General features: G+C 39.4%; 2 protein-coding genes across 4 annotated transcripts in view; one reads left to right on the forward strand and one right to left on the reverse strand.

Moving 5' to 3' along the window:
- The first annotated feature begins 51 nt into the window (after positions 1–51).
- On the forward strand, positions 52–10853 carry CACYBP (calcyclin binding protein). Its single transcript, XM_055319469.1, has 6 exons — positions 52–290; positions 4321–4540; positions 7514–7610; positions 7857–7956; positions 9165–9262; positions 10283–10853. Exons 1-6 carry the CDS (start codon positions 270–272, stop codon positions 10437–10439), a joined length of 693 nt encoding a protein of 230 aa, XP_055175444.1. The 5' UTR covers positions 52–269; the 3' UTR covers positions 10440–10853.
- A 184-nt stretch (positions 10854–11037) lies between these two features.
- The window catches only part of MRPS14 (mitochondrial ribosomal protein S14), a 29350-nt gene continuing 18348 nt past the window's right edge, over positions 11038–22039 (reverse strand). The window contains exons 3-4 of one of the 3 annotated variants that reach the window (XR_008663662.1): positions 11832–15211; positions 11038–11312 (exon numbers count right to left, since the gene is read on the reverse strand). Coding sequence is in view for 2 of the 3 variants with exons in the window: in XM_055319421.1 (XP_055175396.1) it covers positions 15029–15211 (183 nt within the window). In the remaining variant the exon portion in view is untranslated. Of the gene's footprint in view, positions 11313–11338; positions 15212–22039 lie in introns of those variants that run through there. The other 2 variants (XM_055319421.1, XM_055319422.1) reach the window with 2 other exon arrangements.

Below are 22039 nucleotides of genomic sequence, written 5' to 3' on the forward strand. Positions count from 1 at the left end.
GGGGCGGGGCGGGGCGGGGCTAGGCGAGGCGGGCGGTGCGCGCGCGGAGTGAGGGGGGCGGGTGCGCCGGCGACGGACTCGCGAAGGTTCCAGAGGCGCCGCGTGCGGGAGGCGGGCCGGGTCTCGCGCCGGGTCGGGTGTGCGCGCAGGCTTGGGGCGCTGCGAGCCGTGCGGGTGGGGCCTGCGTCCGGGCGAGCGCGTTCCGTGCGGTGTTTCCTGTTCTCTCCCCTGCGCGGCTGCGGCTCGGGCCTTGCCTGATCAGCCCGACCATGGCTTCAGCTTTGGAAGAGGTAAGGGTCTGGCTTCATCTTCCTCCCGCGGCCGTGCGGGGCTTCGAGCGCCGGCGCTCGCGCCCGCCCCCGCCCCCCGCCCCGCGTCCCTAGCGGAGGAGCCGGCGGCCGCCTCCCTGGCTCCTTCCTGCGTCGTCGGCTCCCCGAGCTCTGCCTCAGCCGACCCGCCGCCCACCTGCAGCGGCCCCTGCCGGCTTCCGGCCTCCGCTGGCCGCGGGCTGGGTGCGCGGCCGCAAGTGGTGCCCCCGGGGAGCGGGGCGGGCTGGTCACCTTCACGTTCCCCTCAGGCGCCGCCGCTCCCGCCGGCCGAGCCCGAGGACGCGAGGCTGCTTTACGTGAACGCTGGCTGCCGAAACCGAGGTGCCCTCCGCCGTGTGAGGCTCCCGGCGCGTGGCGTCCAGTCCCGCTTCCTCGACGCATTTTGGTGGCTGTGTGCATCGGGGCGAGCTGTGCGCTTCTCGGCCCCGCAGCAGTATCCATTTCAGAGTTAGAAAGGCCAGGTACTCCTCTTAAATGTTGGGAACACTGCTTGGCAAACTGTAGCGTGCTGTGTGGGCTTTAAAACTAAGTAAATTGGACGGTTAAGTGTTACTAGCGGTGGGAAATAGCCATTTTCTCTGGTAAGCTCTGTGAAGTCTGAACAGGAACAGCTCGACTTTTTTTGAAGACTTAGTTCGCGCACTTTCAAAATGGGAATAAACCGTACTTGCATGGCCCTTTTCCTGGCCCAAGGTGGTTCTCCATACATGATACTGCTGAGTGTTAACTAGATTTGTTCTCTGGAAATCTTTCCCTCAATATGAGCAAGTTTGAGAAATCTCATTAATACTTGACTTGGAAGTCCTTAGAATCTGCTGTAGATGAAGAAAATGCGTGTGTGCATGGGTATGTATTACAGTGGATACCTTGCCCCGGGTCTGTGTTGTGTTACAGATAGGCCTTGGCTGCCCGAGTGCCCTGGGAAATCACCTCTGCAGTGGCTTTACGGACACACTTTATGGCTAGCTCCGTATTAGCCCTCTTCAAAATCAGGGATTTTTCCTCAGTTGAGGTAGTTAAAAATACACTCAGGCTTCTGGGCTTGTTTTTGTTTGGTATAAAATTCACTGTTCAATCATTTTAAAGTGTGTTGTCCATTGCTGTTTAGTACATTCAGTGTTGCACAGCTGTCACTTCTTTATAATTCCACAACTTTCACGTCATCATCAAGAGAAACCTATTAAGTGTATTAGGCCATCCCTTCCGATTGCCCCTCCACAACCACTAATTGCTTTGTCTCTGTGGATTTGCCTATTGTGGACATTTCATATAAATGGAATCTTCCGGTATGTGGCCTTTTTTGCTTTTTGGCTTTTTTCACTTAACAATCTCTAGCTCCTCCGTGGTGTGGCGGGCGTTCCTTTTTCTGGCTGAATAATATTCCATTATATGGATATGCCACATTTTGTTTCTCTTTTATCGGTTGATGGACATTTGGATGATTTTTGGCCATTGTGAACTGTGCTGCTGTGAATATTGTGTACAACTTTTTATGTGGACGTGTTTCCCATTCTGTGAGGTGTGTACCTAAGAGTGGAATTGCAGGAGCTCGTGAATTCTTTTTTTCAAAGTGGCTGTACCACATTACCACAAACTGTATGAAGGCACCAGTTTCCACCTACCCTTGTAAGACTTATTGGGGGGAGGGGGATTTTTGTTGATATTGGCCACCCTGGGGGTGGGAAGTGGCATCCTATTGTGATTTTGATGTGCATTTCCTAAATGATTAAAGATGTTGAGCATCTTTTTTCATGTGCTTGATGTGATGGCTGTATTCAAAAGTCCTTTGCTTATTTTGAGACCCTTTGGTTTTAATGCTTCTTGTTGAAGAATTCGGAAATAGATAAGATAAAGCTTGAATATGTTTATGGGTGGGGGTAAAAGGAATGTGTGATTTTGCATAAGGAACACGAATGCTGAGGTAAATTAGATGAGAAACTGCTGTATCTATGTCATAAGTATGTGTGCAGAAAAAGTACCAAAGGGATCAATGTTACTGGTTTCAGGTCTGCAAATAACAGAACTGAGGAATTAAAAATAGGTCTGTTGGAAAGTCGCCTCAGAATTAGAGTGGCTCCCTTTTTTTTATAGTATGTGAGTCAAAACTGGCTGTAAAGAGGGCCTGAGAATCCCTAATTCTCAGAGTTAAGTCTGCTAGAAAAAAGGGTATCTATCCAGTCAAAAAAATAAAACATCTTGTTTAGACTTGATATATTTTCTATTTTGTTGTTGTTATTACCTGAATCCTTACTTGGGAACAAATACACTGATTTTACATTTCAAAATTTTTATCATATTGGTATTAGAATCCATGTGAATTTTTTAAAAGATCACCATAATGAAATACTGCTTCGAACAAAAGCATCTTGGATCTGTGCTTAAAAAGATGAAATTGCAGTATTGTTTTGTCTCCATAATATGAGTTTTTGGGGGGAGGCGAGTAGATAAATAAGGACAGGAGACTGCCACAGTTGGACTTTTTATTTACCATCCTAGTAGTTAACGATAAGTGAAGTGAGAGCATCAGAGTTAAATGAGATGATAAAAGACTAAGGGGTAGAAAGCATTTGTTTTTCTCTTCATTTTGCAAGACTTAGATAACAAAGACTTAAAAACTCTACTTGGACATTATACTGAGTTATCAAGCATTTAAAGTTTTGTTTATTTTTTTTTTTGTTTTTTTTTTTTTTTTTAATTCATTAGAGGCAGATACACAGGCAGAGGGAGAGAAGCAGGCTCCATGCAAGGAGCCCAACGCCGGACTCGATCCTGGGACTCCAGGATCACGCCCTGGGCCGAAGGCAGGCACTAAACTGCTGAGCCACCCAGGGATCCCTGCATTTAAAGACTTTTATATTCCATTTTTAAAATATGATCTCAGGCTAAAGTGTACAATGTCAGATTGCTATTAAGCCAGAATGTAGTTACTTTAAGAAAAATGAAACCCTTGTTTGCAAGGATCTTTTGCATTTGTAGTATGTCAGTGGATAACTGGGGAAAAGGTTTTAAGCTGATTAATTATCAAATAGTGTCTTCAACTATAGAACTTCATAAAATATTGGCCCTCTTTCTAGAAAGTAGAAATAAACACTGGTAGGCTATGTATTGGCACGCAGAGAAAAGAACAGGTGGTTTTTCAGTGATCCAGGAGTGTGTCGCAGTTTGGATTTTTTGCCTAGGTTCTTCTCCTTTATGGGGCAGCTAAGACCCAGACTTTTGACTACAACGTTAACAAGGAGATTCAGAACCAAGACCTTTTCTTTCTTTTTCTTTTTTTTTTTTTTTAAGATTTTATGTATTCACGAGAGATGTAGAAAAGCAGAGACATGGGCAGAGGGAGAAGCAGGCTCCCTCTGGGGAGCCTGATGTGGGACTCAATCCCAGGACCCCAGGACCACGACCTGAGCTAAAGGCAGATGTTCACCCACTGAGCCACCCAGACGTCCCAAGACTTTTTCTTAAAAGCATCATAATGTCTTATTTTTTTTTATTTCTTAAAAATAGAAATTTTTTAATGTCTAGTAGTTGGGGTAAGAACCAGTCACAGAAAGTAGACTACCTCACTCAGTAAAGTTGCTGTAGCATTTCACCATGTTCATTGTGTATTCGCTTATTTTTTTTAAGATTTTTAAAATTCCTAATACGATGACTAAACATGTTTTAAGGAAATCCATAAATATAAGATTGCTTCATTCAACTTTTATGAATCACAGTATCTTGTAAATAAAATGTTCCAAAACAAAGGCAGATAACAGCTACCAAACTAGAAAATATAGGCTTGATTCATTATTGTTACTTTAAGTTTTTGGAAGCTTTAGTTATTTACAGCTCAATAGGCTGGAGAAAAGAATCTCAGGTTGCAGCCCAACCCTAGAAAATTTCAATGAATCTTTCAATTCTTGGCTTTTCAGTAAGCTGAAATTACTAGTAGGCACAATATCCAGCTATTATTATATTTGTCATAGCTAACTTACCTTCTATTTTAACACAGCTACAGAAAGATCTAGAAGAGGTGAAGGTGCTTCTGGAAAAGGCCAATAGAAAAAGAGTACGTGATGCCCTTACAGTTGAAAAATCCAAGATCGAGACAGAAATCAAGAACAAGATGCAGCAGAAATCACAGAGAAAAGCAGAACTTCTTGACAATGAGAAGCCAGCTGCTGTGGTTGCTCCCATTACAACAGGATATACAGTAAAAATCAGTAATTACGGTATGACTCACTACCCTACATCCAGCCCTTTTTGCCTTCCAGCAACTTATTTCTCAGTAGTGACCCACTAGACTCAATTTTTAAAATAGTCTCAGTGTTTTTGGTGGTTTGAAAGACAAGACCCATTTTATTAAGATCTCTGGAAGAGATGAAAAGGGAAAGAACAGATTTAAAAGCTGTCAGCGAGAGCAAGATGATATATATAGTGAGTGGCAATGAGAATGAACCTATTCTGAAATATGTTCAGCATTTAAGGAACACAGCTTGTTTTGTTTTAATCCTGTTTTGCATTTTATTTTGCTAAACAACACGCAGTATTATCTAAAGAAAGGAATGTAGGTAAATTCAAGAAACAGTTTTGAGTGCCTGATCTATGTCACTCTTGTGCTTGGGCCTGTAGATGCACAATAGTGACCAAGACCCAATCCTGGCTTGTGGTGTGATTAGGACACAGACATACAACTAACACCATAACATGTAAATGATACCATTTTCCTTCAGATCATTTTGGGATAGTCATTTTTCTTTGTGCTCGCAATGTCTAGGACAAATATTACTTAATATTTGCTCAAATGAAACAAAGGTTGTGAAGTTTTGTGGGAATACAGCTGATGTAATCTGAAGGAGGTAGGTAATGGAGACTTAGAAGAGACATTTGAGGTTGAAGGTTGAATTTGGCAAGTGTAAGAAAGGGAAGGGGATCGTGTGAGCAGAGAACACGCATAGAGCCATGAGAGGCAGCATGTATTTTCCATATTGTCATAATGGAAAACTGTGCTGTGCTTAAGAGCTGTAGTATAGTATAGTGAGGTATGCTTTGTACTTGACTATAAGAAACTGGTTTAAGCTTATAGGATTACGGTATATACCCAGCAACCTGGATTTGTGTTAAGGGAGAAATGCTCAATGTGGAACTCAATGTGGAAGATGGATCAAATGAATGGGAAGAAACTAGATGTAGGTCTTCAGAAATCCTTTAGAATGTCTTTTGATTAACATTACATTTCTATTCCGTAGGACCAAGCAAGGGACAGTCAAGGATATATATACACACAACCTATATATATATACACAATAAATTTGTAAACGTTTTTATGTGAAGTTTGTATTTTTTTGTTGACAGAATTCATGTAGGTTAGAGACTAATATGAATAGTTTGATAATATATACTGAAATGGCATTTAGTAGGTATATTGGTAGGTTAGTCAAATTAGATTTGGATGAATCGGACCTATATTTTACTGTGTCAGGGAAGGGAATTGAGAAAGCTATGATTGCCTTTGAACTGCTTAGAGAAACAAATGATTATGAAATTAGGTAATACTAATATTTAGCCATTAGTTTAATAGAGAATTATGGATCCTTAGGTACAGGACAAAATTTCCACAAAAAGAAACTGTTTTTTAAATTTGAGTATAGTTGATCCACAATGAGACATTAGTTTCCGGTATACAGCATAGTGATTCAGCACCTTTCTGTTAATGCTGTGCTCACAAGTGTAACTACCCATTTGTCACTGTACAATGCTATTACAGTGTCATCTATACTATGCTGTGCCTTATATTCTCCCCAATTTATTCATTCCATAACTAGAAGCCTGTATCTCCTACACCCCTTTACCACTGTGCCTATTTCTTCCCCTTAACCCAGGCAACCATTGGTTTGTTCTCAGTACTTATGGATTTATTTCTGATTTTGCTTGGTTTTTCAGATTCAGCATATAAATGAAATCATACAGTATTTGACTTAGCATAATACTCTCTAGAGCCATCCATGTTGTGAATGGCAAAATCTCCTTTTTTATGGCTGAGTAGTAGTAATTCCATTGTCCTATGTACCACATCTTTATCCATTCATCTGTTTACAGACACTTAGGTCGCTTCCCTCTTTTGGCTATTGTAAATAATGTTGCAGTAAACATAGGAGTGCATGTATCTTTTCAAATTAGTGTTTTTGTTTTCCACAAGTAAATACCCCATAGTAAATTTACTGAATCATAATGGTATTCCTATTTTGAATTAACTGATTAAGCTCCATAACTGTTTTCTACTTTGGCTGTACCAATTTACATTCCCACCAACAGTGTACAAGGGTTCCTTTTTCTCCATATCCACACTCACATTTGTTATTTCATGGTTTTTTGTTTGTTTGTTTTTTGCTTTTCTTTTAAATTCTAGACATTCTGACCAGATGTAAGGTAACATCTCATTGTAGTTTTGATTGGTATTTCCTTGATGATTAGTGATGTTGTACATCTTTTCATGTGTCTTGGCTAACTGTATGTCCTTTGGGAAAACATTTATTCAGGTCCTCTGCCCATATTTTAATTGGATTGTTTGAGGGGTTTTGGTATTGAATTATATGCAAGTTCTTTATTTTATATATTAACCCCTAATCAGATAGATTACTTGCAGATATCTTCTCCCATTCAGTAGGTGGCCTTTTCATTTTATTGATCTTTTATATACAAAAGCTATTTATTTTAGTGTAGACATAACTGTTTTTGCTTTTGTTTTGTGCCTCAGGAGCCACATCTAGAAAAATGTTGCTCTGGCCAATGCCAAAGCCATTATTGTCCATGTTCTCTTCTAGAAGCTTAGGGTTTCATGTCTCACATTTTGGTCCTTGTCTATTTTAAGTTTATTTTTGTGTGTGGTGGTAGAAAAATGAGCTATTCTTAAAGAATGTGTTAAATGATCATATTCCTTATTCTAAGGAATTAAAAAGGGGGGAGCTCTGTGTTTAAAAAACCTGGATTTTAGAAGTTCTGCCACTAGCTAGATGCCTAATTTGGGGTAGATTACTTGACTGTTACAAGTTCAATTTCTCCATCTAGAAAATTTCTTATATTATTAATATTTCCCATGTTTCTAATACCAGAATTTAGTTTCCAACAGTTTTAGGAGCCATATGCATTTGCTGTTCTAGAGATAGTATATGACTTTATTCATGTCCCTTTTTTGTTATTACTAGGATGGGATCAGTCAGATAAATTTGTGAAAATCTACATTACTTTAACTGGAGTTCATCAAGTCCCCACCGAGAATGTGCAGGTGCATTTCACAGAGAGGTGAGTTCTCACAAATGGGAAGTATAGTGATCATTAAGTCAGAGATTGCCTTATTACTCCTTTTCTTGTCAGTTTCTAAAACTGTTTAAATTTAGAATTCTCCTTTCCACCTACTTTGAAGAGGTTAATATCACCAAGGATGGACAAATGCACATCCTAAAATAAAACTTGTGGCTTTTTCCCACAAGAGCTATAGAGCACCTCTCATATAACCAGAAAGATCATGTATTCACTATTGTATTGTAGGTCATTTGATCTTTTGGTAAAAAATCTAAATGGGAAGAGTTACTCCATGATTGTGAACAATCTCTTAAAACCCATCTCTGTGGAAGGCAGTTCAAAAAAGGTAAGTTTGCTTTTATTTTATTGTGAAACCTCATTAAATTGAACCACGTTAATTTAGAATTGAGACAAACTAGAATTTTTCTTTTCTGTAAAGGATCAGCAACTACAGCCTGATGGCTATGTTACTGGAACAGGCCCCCCTATTCTCTTGTTTGTGTGTTCTCTGGCGCTGATTATGTTATAATGGCATAATTAAGTAGCTGCGCCAGAAGCCTAAAATATTAACTATCTGGCCCTTTGTCAACTCTTGCCTCTAGAATAGATCATTATAAGAATATTGCATTTAAATCAGGAGGGGAAAAAAATAAATCAGGAGGGGAATAAGCTTCTAAATTGATTAAGAGTAAGCTTGACTTTTAATGTCAAAAAAAAAAAAAAAGAATTTTAATGTCAGTTTTGCCACTTACTAGTTGTGACTTTCTGGCAGCTCAATCATTCTGTGCCTCAGTTTCCTCATTTGTACAGTGGGAATAATTTATTTTACAAAGCTGAAATTATATACTGAAATGAAATACATATAAAATGGTTAAATTAATGGTAGCTATTATTAGAAGCACCATACCTAAATTTTTGATACATAAAAAGACTTAATTAAGCTAAGTTAGGCTAAGGACTTAGCCTAACTAGAATTAGTAAAATCTATAAAAATAAGTAGCCTTTTAAACTACTACACTTTTCACTAATTCAGATAATCTCTTTTCAAGTTAAATAAGGTTTAATGCAGCTGGTACATAAATGTGCCATTCTGCCATCTGTGTTTACATAATTATGTAGCAGCTTAAAGGCAGTATTAGAATATAATTTATTAATTAGCTTGTGTCTCCGTGCTTCCTCCTTCATCCATTAATCTCATAGTTGAATAAATACTCAAAAGAATCCTGGGAATTACATGGATTGTTGTTGAAACAGTTGAAATTATATGATTTTGCTTTGTGCCTGTCTCTGATCGCTCTTACTTTTTTTTTAAATCAGACACACCAAAATCATCCTGTTTTATAGCCTATCTTGCTGTGCCCTTCTGGATCTTGGGTCACAGCTCAGATTTCACCTCACAGAGGCCTTTCCTAATGAAGTTCTTCCCTCAAACCCCATTAACACCTTCTTTGTCTTGTTTTTTGTCTTAACATAATAGTAACTTGATTGAGAAAATGTTTTCCAAATAACCATGTTTATCGCCACATGTTGTAAGTTGTACTTGTTTTCTTCCAGGTCAAGACAGATACAGTTCTTATTTTATGTAGAAAGAAAGCAGAAAACACGCGGTGGGACTACCTGACTCAGGTTGAAAAAGAATGCAAAGAGAAAGAGTGAGTTTACTTTCATTTCTTTAAGAATTTTAATGTATTCTTTGCTGGGATTGTAGATTTTTAACACTTTGCCATTGTAGATAAGAGTTGTATGTGATTTGACCATTTACCTCTTAATGTCTTCTGAGTAACCCAGGCATCTTACATCTTTCTGTCCACTTATCTAAGGAGGGCACATGTCCAGGAAGTTGCTTTTTACAGTGGACTTAGTTTTGATTGGGTCTTTTGTATTGGTTCTTAACCCTGGGCTTTTAACAGAGGCATCATGTGTAAGCAGATTTGGGGGGGCGGGGAATGCGGCGCAGCCAAGGGAGAGAGAATCTTAAAGGGGCTCCACACCCAGTACAGAGCCTGACACAGGGCTCTCCATCTCTTGACTCCAAGATGATGATGACCTGAGCTGAAACCTAGAGTCAGACACCTAACCAAATAAGCCATCCAGGAGCCCGGCCAGTTGTGCTTCTATGTAGCTTGTGTGTCCATTCCCAGAGGTTCCATTTCATTAGTCCCAGATACCTAGATACACTTTTTGAATTCCACAGAAGTTTCTCATATGTAATTAGTTTCACTCTTACTGGCATAGAGTAAAAAAGACTATTTTTATCCTACTTAATGGCTATTCTAAAAAGTGTTTATTTAAAGATACTTCCATTCTAGGTCAACCTGTTCCTCTGCTTGAATGTACTGCAGCGGTGATGTCCTACATTAACTTGTTTCTTTCCCTCCCCTGTAGCCTGGTGCACTTGGTTGGCTAGGGTTAGGAACTATCTGTATCTGAATTGACTTAAATCTAGAACAAATTGCCTGTGTACAGGACCATGTTTTTCTCTTGTTCCATCCTCAGTACCTAGTTATGCAAGCTGGCCCTTAATGAGAGAAGTGAAAAATGTAAAGTTAATTAGTCTTTCCTGGACATAGAGCCAGAGGCACTAATTATATTAAGGGCCATATCATATCAGTAAATGGGATCATTTAGATAGATATCTATCTCCATTACTGATTGTTTTCTTTTTCTTACAGAAAGCCCTCCTATGACACTGAAACAGATCCCAGTGAGGGATTGATGAATGTGCTAAAGAAAATTTATGAAGATGGAGATGATGATATGAAGCGAACCATTAATAAAGCCTGGGTGGAATCAAGAGAGAAGCAAGCCAAAGGAGACACAGAATTTTAAGACTTTAAAAGTCATTTTGGGAACTGTGATGTGGAAATATTGATGTTTCCAATGAGGAAATGTTGGTGAGCTGCACAGATAAATTTGACAGATAACTACTTACATAGCCTTCTAAGTAAAGGCAGTGAATTCTCCCATTTCCTCCTGGAGGATTTATTTAAATAAAATATGCTTATTAAACACTTCCTCCAAAGATGGTTTCCTTAGTAATCTGGGCATTTGTTCAAAACAGGATAATATTGTATTCTTGTGTGAAATGTAAAAAAGCAAGTCTTGCCTAATGATAATGCCACATTGTGTGTATTTTTGTTCTGCTAAGAGGTAGAAAAGTTATTGTTTGCCTATAAGTTCTTGATAATCAGCTCCCACCAATGTAAGAATAAGTAAAAATAAAACCTGAATTTTTGCATAAAATGAGAATTTGTACCTGTGTTTCAAGATTGCAATAGTTTTTTCTCTGAGCAGCTTTATATACCACACATTACCATGCCCTACTAAACCAATCAGACGTTTTCCTCTAGATTTAAATGTTCAGAAATAAAACTAAATCTAAACTTGACAAGAATAAGAAAACATCTTTATATAGTAGCCATGGATCAGAGTAAACAATAAGGGAAAAATAAAAATCCATCTATTCCTATGTTCAGTAGTTGATTAGGTTTTGTTCAATGGAATAGTTCTGTCCAGGAGTATGTTAAGAAAGGCTTTCAAGGGCAGCTCAGGTAGCTCAGCGGTTTAGCGCCACCTTCGGCCCAGGGCCTGATGCTGGAGACCCAGGATCGAATCCCACGTCGGGCTCCCTATATGGAGCCTGCTTCTCCCTTTGCCTGTGTCTCTGCCTCTCTGTGTCTCTCATGAATAAATGAATAAAGTCTTAAAAAAAAAAAAAGGCTTTTAAAAGGGAGGATTTTAGAGTTTACTCCAAAAAATCAAAAGATGCCTTGTGATCTTCATTACTACATTGTATTTGCCAATACAGTTAGATAAAAAGAAAGCAATTAAACACATCTAATTACAATTAAGAGAATTTGGTAAAAGCAGTAGGGTTTTAAATTAACACATAGGTAACTTTTAGAATATAGTAACAGTAACAGCATTTCAAAACTGCAAGAAAGCTGAGCATTTGACATAACAGCCAAAAAGATCAAAGTTCTCAATGTCAAAATGAAGCCTTATGAATACTTAAGATACACGGACAGAGCTCCAAGACTATACTATGTGATTTCAAATCTAGAAGTCAAAGCTAAATCTGGACGATTTTAACTACATAATGTTCACATGGCAAAAAGACTCCACAGTAGTACCCAAAACAGGACATACTGAGAGGATTCCCAAACCAGCTTCATAGAAAAAGCAATATAAATAACTTCAATATATGCAAAAGATCCTCACCTTGTTCAGAAGACAAAAACAGTTTTACTGGAAAAATTCCCAAAAGTTTAATCTGTTGAGAGTACGGGGAAATACCTAATATGGGAATGGAATAAAGGTGAAGGTTAAAACTGTTGTTAATACCCACCAGACCTCCAGGCCCATCAGCCAGAACCAAAAAAAATAAAAACAAAAAAATACCCACCAGAATTATATTTGCATTTATCCTTTGACAATTCTACTTCTAGCCTCTTGCCTCACAGCTAACACTGGCAAAAATTTGGAATGATAAATGAAAAAAAATCGGAATACCCAAATGTTAACAGGACTAGCTGAATAAACCTATCTACATAGGAGGTCCTTACAGTCACAAGAAGAAATGACTTTCTAGATACTGATAAAGATTGATCACCAGGATATAAGAAAAGCAAGTATAGAAAATTGTTTATGGTAAACTTACCCTAGTGTCTAAAAGGGTGAGATGTGTGAATACACAGACATACAAGTACTTCAAAAACTAGAATAACCCAAAACAAAAAAAAAAAAGGGATAACATAGGGGAAGAAAGAGGTGGGATGAGAATGGTACTTGTGAGTGCACTTTTGTCTAGTTTCAACTTTAGAACCATTTTAAATTTAACATTTAAAAGCTAAATAAAAAGTAATCCTCACATTTGGAAACCTAACATAGCAAGTGAGATGGGACACCCACAGAAGTCTTAACACTACGATCAATTAGTGGAATCAGTAGTTTATGTTGAAGCAATTTATATGTATTACATGATAAAGGTAATGAACAAGTCATTAGGAGCTTATACTTGGACAAGTACAGAATCAATATAAATTTACCATTATTTTTTAAAATGCACATTTCTTAGCAACACCCACCAGAAGGGCAAGAACAATTCAGAATTCAGTAGCAAACAGCAGGACCTGTAGTGCTCATATGTGGTCTCTAAACGTCCCTACTAAAAGGACGAGGGATTCTTGACAAAATGTCTGAAAATAACACAAGGTAAGCCTGCATTACATTATGACAAAAAATGAGGAAATACCAAATATCGTTCATCAAGTCAACAAGATACAGGACCCAACAATGGGAGGACAACCAGAAAGGTGCCTTCTGATGTGACTGGAAGTAGTACACAGCTCACTTGTGAAAATGCATTCCTAAAAATTGAGCTTGAATCTAGTTGTCTCTGTAACTAGGTTTTAGGGATGGAGCAATAAAGGACACGTGAATAGCCAAATGTTGACCCTTCTACAGGACAAATGACCTGGCTCCTCCAACAAATGAGTGACCTGAAAACGTTAGAATGAGCCACCAAATAAGGTCGATGGATCATACTGGGATCCCCGATTCAAACAATGGAAAATGAAAACAAATGAAAAGCAGGTGTCCTACCAATGATACGCCAGAAATCAACACATGTGGTCTTCTAGTTATGATCTGATGAGTTACTAGTTGGGATATTAGCTAGAGCATTCCAGCTCGTAAGCTAGAACATAAACTTGGGAAACATGAATCCAAAGTTTGTGATCATTCTCTCACAGCTTCACCTCCACCAAAATTCCAGACTCTGCTCTGCAGTGGCACACCACACTTCTCCACTGGGAAGACAGGCATCTCAAACAGCACGAATGAAACCTCAGCCCAACCCACCTGCCCCTTCTCCTCCAAACCAATTCTTTTCTTCCTGTGTTTCCTATCTTGGGGTTGCCTTCTAACATCCATTTAATCACCCTTACCAGGAATCCACAGTCCCCTTTACCTCTTCAATATAATGAGTCTCTAAGTCTTGCCTGATTTTCTAAGTAAGACTTCTTAAAATCTATCCTCTTGCTTGCCTCCACTCCCTTAGTTCAGGCCCTGGTCTTCCAGAACGATTGTGACACCCTACTAACTGGTGTAGATCTACCACACCATTGTCTGTTGTCTGTAGGGCAACTGGTGATTATCAATCCTCTGCTCAAAACTTTCAATAGCTGGTATTTCACTGAAGGCTTACCTTCCCAGAATGTGGTATCTTCCGTGAGATGGCCTATGTCCCGTGTTTCATGTTTCTCATTCAGTGAAGGGACTGCTGTCCCACTCTGATGCCTTTGCGCCTCTGCTTCCACGGTTCCCCTTGCCAAAATTTCATCCCTTGCCTCTTAAGTTCAGACGTCAGCTCTGGGAATGTTTTGCTGACGTTACATAGGTGCTTGCCTACTACACCCTGGACATTTCTATCACTGAAGCAGATCACTGCTGAGTTACTGAACAAGACAATCTTTTTTTTTTTTTTTGAAAGAATTTTTTTTAAAGATTTTATATATTCACGAGAGACAGAGAAAGAGAGGCAGAGACACAGGCACAGGCTCCATGCAGGGAGCCCAACGTGGGACTTGATCCCAGGTCTCCAGGATCATGCCCTGGGCTGAAGGCAGTACTAAACCGCTGAGCCACCAGGGCTGCCCTGAACAAGACAATCCTTTGCTACCTTTACTCATTTCTGTTACAGACAAAATAAACAACAATACAGAAAATGTAAACTATTCCAACAATTTCTTCCTGTTTGGATAGATTTTCAGGGGCTTAAAGAGACATTTGTTCTAAAGGCTGCTGAAGACGGAACAAGAAAACATGTAGTGCTTCTGCCTCGGGTCCAACTACCACACAGACAAGTCGAGCATGAATTAGATAACCGAGAGCATAAGCTCTGCCTTGTTGCCCTAACAGTAGTGTGTGTGTGCTGTGCAGGGTAGGGAAGCCAGGCCATGAGGACAAATTGCCACAAATGAGCTACTTGTCCATGAGTTGCATTAACTATTAGATGACGCTGCTTTATCAAACAATGCCCTTAAAAATATAGGAACCCTCATACGTTGCTAAAAGTTTTAAGTGTGAAGGAAAAGGCAGGCATACAGAGAATATTTTCACAGAATATTTTTTTTTCACAGAATATTTTTTTATTACTCTACTCCTTGTACCATGCATGGAAACAGTGTGTTTCATTTTTAAGTCCAAGAGAAAAGATAATTCCCAGATAGCTGGAATTCACAGACAGAATGAAACATCCAAATTTCTTCATTTGAAGTTAAAAAGTTCTTTAACCGTAGGCAGCATCAGGCAGAGCAGACTCCCATGCTGCACCCCTGTGAAACTAGGTTTTCCCCGAGCAGAGAGGTCTCTTCTTGCCAGAACTGGTTTCCCTGCTCAGAAGGTTCAGAAGCCGGTTACCATACTGCTCGCTGGACCCCGGACAGCTGCCCGTGGTCTGCTAAGTGACGGAAGACAATACGACTAAGCCTCCAGCGTCGCTTTACACCACGTGGACGGGATGTCATAACACACCGATTTCGGATTCTGACAGGACAGCTATCCCGGGGAAGGGCGGCAATTTCTCCATCAGCCACTTCCTAAGAGAGTCACAACATTACTACCCAGATCACATTCATAGTTATTCTAGATGCTTAAGTTGGAACAGAGGGTAGTGAACCTTAACCTCAGACACAGTAGTGAACCTTAACCTCTGGGTAGGTAGAAACAAATAGACCAGGAAAATGACAGAAATGTTTGGCATTCTCCCAAAACAATTTTTAAGAATTTTATAGAAATCTAACATACTCAAGAATCCACAAACCATTAAGTGTAAAGCTCAGTAATTTAACATCTCTGTAACAAGCAACCAGAGATATAACCAAACGGCAGTAGCAGCCCTGGCCCCACCTGTGCCTCCTTTCAGACACCGAACACAGGCACTGTAGCCAGCAGCTCACCTGATTACTAACACCAACGATGAGTTCTTAGATTTTATATAAACCTAGCCATACAGTAGGCATTCTTTTTTTATTCATTTCTCTTTGGCTTTTTCATTCAATAATATGCTTGTGAGATTCATCCCTGCTGTTTGTTGCATGTGTTGGGATTGGTTCATCCTCACTGGTGGTGATTTTCTTTGTGTGAACATATCATAATTCCTTTATCCATTCTATAACTGATGGACATCTGGGTAGTTTCTAGTTTTGAGCTATTACGAATAGGGCAGCTACCTAAATTTTTCTTGGATCTTATTTTATTTCTATTGAAGTATACTTGACACACAGTTTCAGGTGTACGACAGTGATTCGACAAATCTATACTTATGCTGTGCTTACCACACGTGTAGCTACCTTCTGTCACCACACCACACCATCACACCAGTGACCATATTCCTATGCCGTACGTTTCATCCCATGACTCGGTATAAACAGGAAGCCTATACCTCCCACTTCCTTTCACTTCTTGTGCCCATTTCTCTCCTCCAACCCTGGCAACCATTAGTTTGTTCTCTGGATTTATGGGTCTGCTTCTGTATTTGTTTTCGATTCCAAATATAAGTGAATTCTTATGGCATTTGTTTTTCTTTCACTTAGCATAATACTTTCTAGGTCCATCCATGTTGTTACAAATGACAAAATCTCATTTTTTATGGTCGAATAATATTCCACTGTATATACATAAGTGTATACACACGCGCGCGCGCACGCGCGCACACACACACACACACTCCTTCTTTACCCATTTTCCTTTTGATGGACACTTGGGTTGCTTCCCTATCTCAGCTACTATAAACAATGCTTCAGTAACACAGGGGTGTATGGATCTCTGAATTAGTGTTTTTGTTTTCCGTGGGCAAGTATCCAGGAGGGGAATTACTCAATTATACAGTAGTTCTATGTTTAATTTTTTGAGCAGCTTCCATGCTCTTTTCCACAGTGTCTGTACCAATTTATATTCCCACCAACATACACACAAAGTTTCTCTTGAATCTACATCCTTGCCTACACGTATCTCTTGTCTTTTTACTTCTAACTATTCTGACAGGTGTGAGGCGACATCTCATTGTAGTTTTGATTGGCATTTCCCTGGTGATGAGTGATGTGGAACATCTTTTCATGTGTCTGTTGGCCATCTGGATGTCTTCTTCGGGAAAGTATCTATTCAGGTCCTCTATGTTTAAATATTTGCTTTTTTGGGTGTTGAGTTGTAGAAGTGTTTTTGTTTTTAAGATTTTATTCATCCATCTGACAGAGAGTGAGCACAAGCAGAAGTGGCAGGCAAAGGGAGAGAGAAAACCAGGCTCGCAGCAGAGCAAGGAGCCCAATGCAGGGTTCAATCCCAAGACCCCAGGATCATGACCTGAGCCAAAGGCAGATGCTTAACTGACTGAGCCACCCAGGAGCCCCAAGTTGTAGAAGGTCTTTATATATTTTGGGTACTAACCTCTATAATCATTTGCAACATATCATTTGCAAATATCTTCTATGCAATAGGCTTTCTACTTTATTGATGGTTTCCTTTGATGTGCAAAAGCTTTTATTGTGGTGTTATTCCCAAAAGTTTATTTATACTTGGTTCCCTTGCCTGAGGAGACATATATCTAGAAAAATGGTGCTACAGATGATGTCAAAGAAATTACTGCCTATATTTTCTTCTAGGAGTTTTATGGTTTCACATCTCACATTTAGGTCTTTAATCCATTTTGAGTTTTCTTTTATGTAAGTATAAGTACTTGGTCTAATTTCATTCTTTTGCATGTAGTTGTCCTTTGTCATAGGTTAAGCGAGTTTATTTCTGTCCTATTTTGTCCCAGTGATCTATATATCTATTTCTGTGCCAGTGCTACATTGTTTTGATTACTATTGCTTTGTAGTATATCATTTTTTTTAAAGATTTTATTTATTTATTCATGAGAGACAGAGAGAGAGAGAGAGGGAGAGACACAGGCAGAGGGAGAAGCAGGCTCCATGCAGGGAGCCCGACGTGGGACTCGATCCCGGGTCCCCAGGATCACGCCCTGGGCTGAAGGCGGCGCTAAACCGCTGAGCCACCCGGGCTGCCCGCTTTGTAGTATATCTTGAAATCTAGGATTGGGATACCTCCAGCTTTGTTCTTTTTCAAGATTATTTTGGTATCTGAGCTCTTACATGGTTCCATAAAATTTTTAATATTATTTGTTCTTGGGACTCCTGGGTGGCTCAGCGGTTGAGCATCTGCCTTTGGCTCAGAGTGTCCCGGGATCTAGTCAAACATCGGGCTCTCTGCATGCAGCCTGCTTCTCTTCCCTCTTCCTATGTCTCTGCTTCCTTCTGTGTCTCTCATGAATAAGTGAATAAAATCTTTAAAAAATATATTATTTGTTCTAGTTCTGTGAAAAGTACTGTCGGTATTTTGATAAGAATTGGACTGAATTTAAAGAGTTTTTTGGGTAGTACGGACATTTTAACAATATTAATCCTTCCAACCCATGAGCATGGAATAGCTCTCCATTTGTTTGTATTGTCTTCAATTTTTAAAAAATTTTTTATTTATTTATTCATGAGAGACACAGAGAGAGAGGCAGAGACACAGGCAGAAGCAAGCTCCATGCAGGGAGCCCGACGCAGGACTTGTTCCTGGGTCTCCAGGATCACACCCTGGGCTGAAGGCGGCGCTACACTGCTGAGCCACCAGGGCTGCCCTTGTCTTCAATTTCATCAGTGTTTTATAGTTTTCAGAGTACAGGTCTTTTATTTACCTCCTTGGTTAACTCCTAGCTATTTTGTTTTTGGCGCAGTTGTAAACAAGACTGTTTTCTTAATTTCTCTTTCTGCTACTTTATCATTAGTGTATAGAAATGTCATCAATTTCTGTATATTAATTTTGTATTCTTGTCTTCCTTAGTTTTTCACCTAATACTACACATTCTTATTTAAATCATTTGGAAAATACATGAACATATTTCTGTTGTCTCCTCATAGGTTTTTTCCCCCCGTTTTGAGATTTAACTGTGTAACACACTATGATGATCTGATATATGTATACACTGCAAAATAATTACAATAAAGGCCTAGTGAACACCTCCATCATCCCAAATAATTACCCTCTCCCCCTTTTTTTGGTGATGAGAACATTTAACATTTCCTCTCTTAGTAACTTTCAAGCATATAATACTTTATTGTCTATAATTACCATTTGATATGTTAGACTCTCAGAACTTACCTTATAAATAGAAGTTTGTAGATTGCCCAAGATCTCCCCATTTCCCCCTACCTCCCAGCCACTGGTAACCACTATTCTAATCTGTTCCTAGGAGTTCAACTTACTCCACATTCCATATGTAAGTGAAACCAAAAAGTATTTGTCTTTCTCTGACTTACTTAACGTAATGCTCCCCAGGTACATTTATCTTACTGCAAAAGGTAAAATACTATTTTATGTTGTATATATGTGTATGTACACCACATTGTCTTTTAATAAATATCACATTCAATTATTTGCTGGCACTTAGGTTGCCTGCCTATCTTGGCTATTGTGAATAATGCTGCTATGAACATGGGAGTGCAGGTATCTTCTCAAATTACTATTTTAATTTTCTTCAGACATGCAGAAGCAGAACTACTGGGCCATAGGGTAGTTCTATTTTTAACTATTTGAGGAACCTCCACACAGTTTTCAATAATTAGTGCACCAATTTACATCCCCAATAGTGCACAAAAGTATTCTTTTCTGCACATCTTTGCCAAAACTTACCCTTTGTTTTTTTTTGTTTTGTTTTTTTTAAAGATTTTATTTATTTACTCTTGAGAGACAGAGAGAGGGGGGGGGGGCAGAGACACAGGCCGAGGGAGAAGCAGGCTCCATGCAGACAGCCTGACATGGGACTCGATCTCGGGACTCCAGGATCATGCCCTGGGCCAAAGGCAGGCGCTAAACCACTGAGCCACCCAGGCCCACTTTGTCTTTTTCATAATAGTTATTCTAACAGTTATTCACTTTGTCTTTTTGATAATAGTAATTCTAACATCTCATTGTGGTTTTGGGTTTGCGTTTCCCTGATCATAAGTGATGTTGAGCATCTTTTCATGTACCTGTAGGGGACATTTGTACATCTTTGAAAAAAACATCTATTTAGGTTCTCTGTTCATTTTTCAACTAAAGTGTTTTTGGGGTTTCTTTTGCTATTGAACTAGAAGAGTTTCTTATATATTTTGGATATTAACCCTTTATCAGGCCTTTGGCTGTGCAGAGGTTATTTACTTTTATGTAGTCCCACTTATTTTTGCTTTTGTTGCTTGTGCTTTTGGTGTCATATCTTAAAAAAAAAAAAATCACTGCCAAGACCAAATGTCAAGGAGCTTTTCCCTCATGTTTTCTTCTAGTTTTACAGTTCAGATAAGTTTTCATTCGAGTTAACTATTGTAAGTGGTGTAATAAGACAGATGCCCAATTTCATTCTTTTGCACCTAAACATCTAGTTTCCTTGACACCATTTATTAAAGCAACTATTCTCTCTGTGTTGCATAGTTTTGGTTCCTTTGTTGAATATTTGTTGACCGTATAGGAATGGGTTTATTCCTGGGCTCTTGGTTCTCTTCCACTGTTCTTAGTGTCTGTTTTCATGCAGTATCATACTATTTTGAGTATTACAACTCTGTAATAAAATGGTTATTTTATTTTTAAGTAATTTTGATACCCAGTGTGGGGCTGAAACTCACAACCCTGAGATCAAAAGTCACACACTCCACTGACAGCCAGTCAGAAGCCCCTGTAATAAAGCTTTAAATTCGGAAGTGTATTGCCTCCACTTTGTTCTTTTTCAGGATTGCTTTGGCTATTCAGGGCTCTTTTGTGATTCCATATGAATTTTAGGATTTTTTTTTTTTTTTTTTTTTTTTACTTTCTGGGGAAAATGCCATTGGAATTTTGATAGGGATTGCAAAAAGTCTATACGTGGATTCATGTATAATAAGGACCTTTTCTTTTCTTTTAAAGACTTATTTATTCATTTATTTACTTATTCAATTTGTTTATTTGTGAGAGACACACACACAGGGAGAGGCAGAGACAAAGGCAGAGGGCGAAGCAGACTCCATGCAGGGAGCCCAACGCAGGACTCAATCCTGGGTTCCCAGAATCACGCCCTGGGCTGAAGGCGGTGCTAAACCCCTGAGCCACCCGGGCTGCTCTAAAGACTTATTTATTTATTTTAGAGGGAGATAAAGAGAGAGAGGGAGAAGGGACAGAGGGAGAGGGAAAGTAAGAATCCCCAGCAGACTCCCCACTGGGCACAGAGCCCAACACAGGGCTGGATCTCACAACCCTGAGGTCACGACCCAGGTTTAAATCAAGAGTGCCCCACATATGGACATTTTAACAATATTAATCCTTCTGATCCATAAACACAGGATCAACCACTGAGCCAACCTTTTTAAAAATTTTTCTTGCCTGAGTACTCTGGCTGGGACTTCCAGTACTGGGCTGAATAGAAGAGCCATGAGTGGACATCTTTTTCCTGTTCCTGATTTTAGGCAAAAAGCTTTCAACCTCTTACCACTGAGTGTAATGTTACCTATGGGCTTATTATTTTGTTACATGTTTCTTCTACACCCAATTTCTAGAAAGCTTTTACAAAAAAAATCTTGTTATTTTGTCAAATGCTTTGTCTACATCTGTTGAGATTACTATATGATTTCTGTATTTCATTCTACTAATGTGGTGTATCATATTTATTGATTTGCATATGTTGAACCATCTTTGCATCCCAGGGATAAATCCCATTTGATAATAATGGATGATACTGTTAATATGGTATTGGATAGGATTTGCTAGTATTTTAAGAATTTTTGCATCTACATTCTTCAGGGATATTGGTCTGTAGTTTCTTTTCTTTTTCTTTGAGTGGGAAGTTGCGGGGGGAGGCAGGGAAGGGGGAAGAAGGAGGGGGGAGAGAAAGACAGAGAGAGAGAGAGAGAGACAGAGAATCTTAAGCAGGCTCATCACCCAGGAGAGCACCATGCAGGGGGCTTGATCTCACAATCCTGAGGTCATCTGAGCTGAAATCAGAGTTAGCCACCCAGGCACTCCTTTAGTTTCTTTTCTTATCGTGTCTTTATTTGGCTTTGATAACAGGGTTGTTTCTTTTGCTGTTGTTGTTTTTTTTTTTTTTTAAAGATTTTTATTTATGCATGCATGAGATAGAGAGAGAGAAAGGCAGAGACACAGGCAGAGGGAGAAGCAGGCTCCATGCAGGGAGCCCGACGTGGGACTCGATCCCGGGGCTCCAGGATCACGACCTGGGCTGAAGGCAGCGCTAAACTGCTGAGCCACCAGGGCTGCCCTGGTAACAGGGTTATACTGGCTTGATAAAATAAATTTAGAAATGTTCCCTTGCCTTCTAGTTTTTGGAAGAGTTTAAGAAGTATTGGTATTAATCTACCTTTTTC

The sequence above is a fragment of the Nyctereutes procyonoides genome, unplaced genomic scaffold (genome assembly GCF_905146905.1).
Source record: "Nyctereutes procyonoides isolate TBG_1078 unplaced genomic scaffold, NYPRO_anot_genome, whole genome shotgun sequence".
NCBI lineage: Eukaryota > Metazoa > Chordata > Mammalia > Carnivora > Canidae > Nyctereutes > Nyctereutes procyonoides.

Bases quoted from the DNA above. Each gene is read 5' to 3' on its own strand.
- CACYBP (XM_055319469.1), top strand. From the start codon at position 270: ATGGCTTCAGCTTTGGAAGAG. The intron at 291-4,320 runs GTAAGGGTCTGG...ATTTTAACACAG, and splicing joins TGGCTTCAGCTTTGGAAGAG to CTACAGAAAGATCTAGAAGA. The intron at 9,263-10,282 runs GTGAGTTTACTT...TTTTTCTTACAG, and splicing joins AAAGAATGCAAAGAGAAAGA to AAAGCCCTCCTATGACACTG.